The sequence below is a fragment of the Scylla paramamosain genome, chromosome 20 (assembly GCF_035594125.1).
Source record: "Scylla paramamosain isolate STU-SP2022 chromosome 20, ASM3559412v1, whole genome shotgun sequence".
In the NCBI taxonomy this organism is placed as follows: Eukaryota; Metazoa; Arthropoda; class Malacostraca; order Decapoda; family Portunidae; genus Scylla; species Scylla paramamosain.
In genome coordinates, this window is record NC_087170.1 from 13565881 (window position 1) to 13573976 (window position 8096).

The following is an 8096-nucleotide window of genomic DNA, read 5'->3' on the forward strand; positions in this document are numbered from 1 at the left end:
AAAGTTGAAAAAGGCGAGAAGAATGAAAAGAAAATGAATAAAATAGAGAGGGCAGGATAGTTGCCGCCATTATCTCTGTTTCCCTCTTCCAAACTCCTCTCACTCTTTCTCTTTCCACTCACTCGCTCTCACTCTCGCTATCGTCCCGGACATGGTGGGTCGCTCTTCCGTGTGTGTGTGTGTGTGTGTGTGTGTGTGTGTGTGTGTAGACTAACCCTGTGACGTGACAAACAACTCGCATAAAACAACAACAATAATAACGATGGATACAGTTTTCGAAGACACAAATAAGTAAACACTGCAGAAGAAAAGAGAGTGACAGTAGTGAGAGCCAGTCAGGAAACACGGCGCTTATTTCTTCCCCAGAGAGTGAGGCGGCAGCCATGGACGAGCCCGGCAGTGATAGTGACGATGGCGGTGATAGTGATGGAAATTCAAGTCGTGGAAGCGCAGGGGACCACGAACACGACCACCACCACCACCACCACTACCACCTCCACCACCAGCAAGCCAATGATCATAGATACCACGATTTTCATTAACGGTACAAACTGCAACACAACACTGCTCGACTGGCCCTCCGACCTCCCTTTGGACTGTTCGGCTCTGTTCAGCTTGTTTAAGCAGTCAACACCCGCGCCTGCACAGAAACCCAAGAAATGTAAGGCTCAGAGCACCAAACCTATAAGGAAGAGGAATAGAAATCGAGGAAGAGGGAAAAACTACCAGACAAACAGAAGACGTGGAGGAAACAAAAGGAGGAATGGAAGGCGCGGTGGAGGGAGGAGGAACGGGAGAAAGAAGAAGAAGGGAAGAAGGAGGTCGGGAGGAGGAGGACTTAGGCGAAGAAAGAGGTACCGCCGTAGTCTGTCACATCACTTGCCTTTCTCACCCACACCTCTCCTGTCGCCCTGTGCAGGTGGGTGTTTGCTGGCAAGGCTGCTGCAAGTTACCGAGTACCTTCACTTTCAATTCTTTTTCACTATCTGCTGACTAGGCACAAGTTGGATTAAATAACAAGACGTAACTAGTTAATAGGGTATAAACTATATTCTATCATGGTTCTTGCTAACACACGCACTTACATACACCATCCCTCCCCCAATCCCCTCCACACACACACACACACACTGCGTATTGGTTAGCACGCTCGGCTCACAACAGAGAAGGCCCGGGTCCGAATCCCGGGAGCGGCGAAGCAAATGGGCGAGCCTCTGTTCACCTAGCAGCAAGTAGGTACGGGATGTAACCCGAGGGGTTGTGACCTCGCTGTCCCAGTGTGTGGTGTGTAAGTGGTCTCAGTCCTACCCAAAGATCAGTCACTATGAGCTTTGAGCTCTTTCCGTAGGATAACGGTTTGGCTGGGTGACCAGCAGACGACCGTAGGTGAATCACACACTATCTCACACCTTCCAAAGACCTCGCACAAAAAAAAACTCCTTTTCTCCCCAATAAATAAAGTTTCTTCCATCTTTTCTTCCCACCAGGAACGCCTCCCCTCCCCCCTCCCCTATCACTGCCTGTAGGGAGGTGGGGGGAGGAGCAGCTGATGGAGTACTGGAGGACGATGGGGCGCCCTTTTATTAGAACTCGAAAGAGAATATCCAGGGTACCTTCTTCGGCGCCTTCTGCGTAAGAGAGCTGTACTATAATCTACTGGGGGATGTATAAGCACTCCAGCAGATGTATAAGTCGTAAGTTGTGTCCTGCTTCGTCGTGAGAAGAGGAGTGCGAGCTGTCGGGAAGGAAGAAGGAACTTGAGCTGTAAACGAAGCAGAACACAACTTATGACCGAGACTGTACAAGAAATCATAAAGGAAGAATAAACATCAGCATATCTGTTGTTGTTCCTCACGAGGTTGTTAATTATAAGTTGTACTATGTATTATGTAGCAACACAGGGGAAGAATGATGATGATAATGACAATGAAGTGACTGGCAGTGATGATGATAGTGGGAGAAGTTACAGTGACAAGGTAAACGTCGCTAATACTCCGCATCAGTACCGACCAATGCTTTGTACACGGGCCTTCAAAGAGTGTGCCATTCATTTTCATATTAGTTTCACATCCACTGAAAATGAATCTAAGTCAAGAGCTCTTGTTTCATTATATTTAAAGACCATTTAACTACTGGATAGGTATACAGCAAATACAGAAAGGCGGTTGGTGAAATCATGTCAGTAAAACTGAATGTTGACGAAGCGGCTAGCGGATGTGTGGCGGCGACACTCGCCAGGCACTCGCCACGCACTCGCGTGTTTTGGAAAACAACGCACTGAACTCAAACAAAGGTCCGGAACACTTCCTGAATCGTGACTCTTGTGTTGCCAATAAAGATCCGGTAATAATTTTTTTTTCTAAAACGTTTTAAGTATTTTTAAATGCTTTCAGCTTTCATCAGGATTATTTTCAAAGGCCACAGTCGTGCAGAACCACGGTTAAATTATCACTGTAGTCATGAAAACACTTCAAATCCATGTAATTTTCATTACAGCGTATTTTGAATAAACTTAAGACACCAGAAATCTTTTAGAATATGAATAGAACTCCCGTGAGAAGAAAACAGAATGTGTTTCGCTCTCATATATATATATATATATATATATATATATATATATATATATATATATATATATATATATATATATATATATATATATATATATATATATATATATATATATATATATATATATATATATATATATATATATATATATATATATATATATATATATATATATATATATATATACATATATATAAGCAAACAGACCAATAAATAAAAGGACATCTCTCAATAACGATGTCATAAGACAATGAAATAGCGCAGTTCTAGCGCATTTATTCCTCATTCATTAAAAACGACGTCGCGCGTGGAAGACGCCGTTCGTTAATAATGACGTTGCGCGTGGAAGGCCCCTCACGCTTCCCACTCCCATGTGGCCATGGAGGGCCGCCCGTCGCTCCCAAACACCCGCACTACATTTATGACACATACACACAAATTTTCAGAAACACATCCTCAGTACAGCAGCTGTGCGTCGATGCGGAGCTCCCTGACGAGCAGATCTCAATTGAATATATATACATACTTTGCACATACTAACATACATATGTACATACAGTATAAATCACACCTGTAACTATTCATGTCTCATTATTCATTCAGCAGTTAGCTCTAAACAAAAGTACACATTAAGAGTTTGGCAGACTGATAATAGTGATTCAAAGCATAACACATCATATTCGCAACATTACACAGTATTACAGTAACACAGCAGTCTAACTCACTCCTCATTCTTCGTTTTCTTTCTTTCCTCCAACACCTTCCTTCCCTCCCTGCCTCCCTCAAGCCTTCCACCAATGACGCATTTCCAAACTTTACGTGCTCTTCTTTTTTTTCCCCCCTTCCCTCATTTTTTCCCGTCTCTACTCGTGTTTTATGTTTCTTTTCACTTCAAGACGTATTTTGTAACTCGCTTTTTTCCCTCGTCGCTTCTTTTTTCTTTTATCTCTTCACTCTCAGCGGGAGGAGAAAACAGTGCGGCGGGAGGACGAAATGGAAGTCACGTTCAGCTCGCTAGACGCATGAGGTTCGGCGACACGGTGCGAACTGTTAGTTTTTGTCCTCCTCCTCCTCCTCCTCCTCCTCCTGTATATTCGTAATGTCAACACCTTACGTAACTATTTTCCTCTCCCGCCACATGCTCACACAGGTACAACAATCGCTAACAAACACCTGTGTAGCAAACCTTATCAGTCTTTCCTGGCATTCCTCTACACCTGCTCTGCCGTAAGTGTTTCCTCCTCGCCGCTAGGGACTGCTAAATCTTTTCTTTGTGTTCTTGTTCCTAAAATGATACGAGTCTACCTAGCTTTCAGAAAGGTGTTACTCTGATAGATGAGTAAAGGGATAGACAGACTAATTAATAGATAAACTTGACTGAATGACTGATGCATGCATAGATAAATAGATATATAAATAGACTGATAGATACGTAGGTAGAAAGATGAAATAGATAAATAGATAGATAGATAGATAGATAGATAAATAGATAGTCTTTATATAAAATTGTGCTTTTTCATGATTTTTTTATTTTGTTTTATTTTATTTATTTTCATTTACTTATTTTTTTAATTTAATATTTTTTTTTTTTAGAGCTTATTTAGAGTGGTGGGTGAGGGTAGGGGAGTGAAGGAGCGCAGACAGGATGTTGACACTTCTTTCAGGAGGGAAATGAAACTGTTTGGGAAACTTTGGGGTGCAGAGAGAGGAAGGACTGTTTCTCACTTCCTGTATATTACACTCTCCCTCGCTCTCACTCCCTCACTTCCTCCCGCTCTCTCCTTCATCCCGGACATGGTAAGTGGTGTGTGTTTGTGTGTGTGTCTGTGTGTGTGTGTGTGTGTATTAATTAAGAAAAGAAATAATTATATTTTCATTTATCTTTATTCTTCCAGAGTGCTAGACGGCTGGTGACATGGGTGGTGATGGTGATGGTGATGGTGATGGTGGTGACGGCGGAGGCTAAAACGCTGGAGGAGTGGATGGAGGTTCCTGCGGTTGATGGTGATGATGGTAAGGGTGAGAGATGGAGCAGAGGCAGCGGGAAGGAGAGGAATGATAATGATAATGAAGTGACAGGCAGTGATGATGACAGTGGGACAAGTTACAGTGACAAATATGATGAGATGACATACAGAAACACAGGTAGGGAGCATGACAGTGAGATGAGTTACAGTGACAAGGAGAAAGAAAATGATAGTGAGACTTATAATGCAGACACAGATGATAACAGTGACATGAATAGCAATGAGAATGAGTTGGATGGCAGTGGTGAGGTGCATCAGGAGGAGGAAGATGAGGAGGACAAAAAGGAGAAGAAAAGACTCACCATAACTTTCATAAACACAACTCACTCACCAACAAACACCACAGACTCACACCAGCCTCGACTTCTCGGTCACCTGCACTATTTACTCAAGCCGATCATTGACGTTTTCTTGTACACATTCACCAACACTCATGAACCCCCCAGTGAACCACTCGAACCACCTGAGACACCCCTGCCACTCCTTCCACTACCCAGAAACCTTCCATCTCAGTCACTCTCAACACCCATACCCAGATCTGGTACACCAACACCATCACCACCACTATTAAATCTGTCGCCGTCATCACAAACGGCCCCCACAACCTCAGGGCAATTTAAACCTTACTGCAAGGTGTGTATAAGGGCCACATCGCATGCTAAGCCACAACTACCTCCTCTCCTCTTGTTCCTGATGGGGAGGCTGAACAAAACTACACAAACCGATCGAAGAAGGAAGGAGGCCGGAAGAGTACATAGAAAGAAGGAAAATGTGAAGCAGACAGACAAGGATGATCATAAACTTAAACAGAAACGCCGTATTCTTATCAATCACAGGTCCTCATCACCTGCACCTTTTCAGCGTCAAAATAAAGGTAAGTTAGAAAGGTGCCCGTTATTTCTATGTTCATATATTGACTAGCTTTCCAGGAGAGAGTGAGTGAGGTATCCAGGTGAAGGCGACAGGGGCAGGTTAATCAAGTTTTGACCTTACTTGTACAAGGGACTCAATACCTGGAAGTTACTGGTAATAATACATATTTTCCTCCCATTCAAGTTTCTTCCCTTCCCTCTCAACTAGATTTTCCCGTGCCTCTGCCTGCAATGAAGAGAGAAAAGGAGCTGCGGAAGGAAAATATAAAGAGAAGACATAAGAGAAGCATTCAATACAAAGACAGCAAGGAAGAAGATGAAACGGAGGATGGTGCAAGAAAGAATGGAAAGAGAAGAGGGAAACATAACAAACACACGGAGAAGGAGTACATAAAGAAAGAAGGTCCAGAAAGTTACTCAGAAGAAAGTAGACACGAAAGGCAACGAGAGGCAGCACCAAGAAACAAAGCGAAATCAAGACCCAAATATTCCTCAGCAGAAATGACGACTGGAAGATTTAAACCCAAAGAAGTTAAGCCAAAGGACGCAAACTTCCAGAAACACAAAGAAAATGATGAAGTCGAGGAATTTTCAAGTCAAAGAGATGCGTTTAAAAAGCACTTGAATCACCCACATAAGGAGACAGGTAAATTAAGCCACACCTGGAAGAAGAAGAGACGCGGCACTACTGACGATGGGAAAGCTAACAGACTAACGAAGCAGGAGGAAGACATGCTAGCAGCGGTGAATGAAATATACAACCCACCACTTTTGAAATACGTGGATGTAGACGGTATGCTGGCGGAAGATAACGATAGCACGATGAAGAAAGATGGCGATGAAAAGGGTGGGAGTTATGCTACATCAAGTGATAAAGAGGGTGAGGAAGAAGGTAAAAAGGCTGACATTGATGCTGCCGCTGCGGACGAAAGAGAAGACAAGAATATTGATGAAAATTATGAGTATGATTATGAGTACTATGATTCAGATATCACGGGGACAACTCAGGAGAAGGTCATGCGTGAGGAAACTAAACAGGACCAAGAAGGGAATGTTCAAGATGACGAGAAAGATGAAGATGAAAAATACAACCACCAGAGTGCTTCGGTGGATGAAGGAAAGGTAGATAAAGAGAAAAAAGACGGAAGCCACAAGTATAAATATGAAAACGAAGATGCAGAAATGAGTGAAGAACAGGACTATGAGAATGGACATGCCGATGGTGATGTAAGTTACGAGGAAGAGGTGAAGGGCGAGAGTGAAGTGAAGGCAGACGAAGCGGTGGCTGTTGACACTGATGCAGATGTGAATGAAGGGCGGGAAGACGAAGAAAACGGCAAATTACATTACTATCAACACTACTACGAGGATAGAAAACGGAATGATAAAGTGAACGACGTGCCAACTGACCCTGGAGTTACTGAAGACGAAGCAGGAGCAGCAGAAGCGGCAGCATATAGTAGACAGACATACGAACGGACACCCATGCTTGTAACACGTGCGTGGCAGAGTAACCCAACTTTTCCACCGCCCTCTATCATCAGTAACGCCCTCGAAATACCTGGCGGCGCTGTACCTGAGGCCAATCAGTACCTAGGGCCCCCAGTCTCGCCACAGGTAGACCCCCTTACGGCCAGGACTGTGGAGAGCATCCTGGCGGGACTCAAACCTGGAATGGTGCCGAGTTTAGGGCCAGGAATGGGACCAGGAATGGGGCCACAAATCAAACCAGACATGCTCTCAGGTATATTGCCGGGAATGGGATCAGGAATAGGGCCACAAATTAAGCCAGGTATGATGCCAGATACAGTGCCAGGAATGGGACAAGGAATAGTATCTGGTATGAAGACAAGAACAGTGCCAAATTACGTGCCAGGAATGGGATTAGGAACAGGGCCAAATATAAGGACAGGAATAGAGCCAAGTATAAATTCTCAAACACAACTTGCCATGCTGCAGGGAATGGGACCAGGCACAGTGCCATATATGGGAGCAAGTATGGGGTATGTTCCACAAGGAATAGGGTTAGGAATGAGTCAGTTGGGGATTGGAATGGGACTTGGAATGGGACCAGGAGTGGGGCAGGGGTGGCAGGGGTGGAGGCAGCAGTGGGCAGTACCGGTAGGGTGGGCGGGGGCGGGGCGGAGAGCATCCTGGCCACGCTCCTCGAGGGACTGGTGGCCGAGAATGGTGAGTGTGAAGGGGCAGGACAGGAGGCGCCGTGGAGGGTAGGTGAGGGACTGAGGCATGCAAATAGACAGACAGACTCACACACACACACACACACACACACACACACACACACACACACACACACACACACAGGGAGAGAGATAAAAAGTAAAGAAAAAAATGAATAGCTAAACAGATAAACATATAAACAAACACATTAGGAAGACAGACATAAACACTCAGACAGATGGACAGCTAGACAGACAGATAAGCAGGTACACAACACACAGATGGATAAATAGACAGGTTAACAGATAGACAGATAAATAGATAAACAAACTGATATATAGATAAAGGAAATGAAGAAAAGTCGTATATAACCCATAAAATAATAATAATGATAATAATAACAATAATAATAATAATAATAACAAAAATAATATCACGCTTCAAA

General features: G+C 43.9%; 1 protein-coding gene and 1 long non-coding RNA gene across 2 annotated transcripts; both read left to right on the top strand.

Moving 5' to 3' along the window:
• LOC135110757 (uncharacterized) lies at positions 1-2527 on the top strand. Its single transcript, XR_010273408.1, has 2 exons — positions 1-919; positions 1488-2527. It is a non-coding gene; the product is annotated as an uncharacterized LOC135110757 (long non-coding RNA).
• Positions 2528-4188: 1661 nt separating this feature from the next.
• LOC135110369 (uncharacterized) lies at positions 4189-8096 on the top strand. The gene is made up of 3 exons (XM_064022632.1): positions 4189-4368; positions 4467-5472; positions 5679-8096. The coding sequence occupies exons 1-3, from the start codon at positions 4243-4245 to the stop codon at positions 7700-7702; spliced, it is 3156 nt and encodes a 1051-aa protein (XP_063878702.1). The 5' UTR covers positions 4189-4242; the 3' UTR covers positions 7703-8096.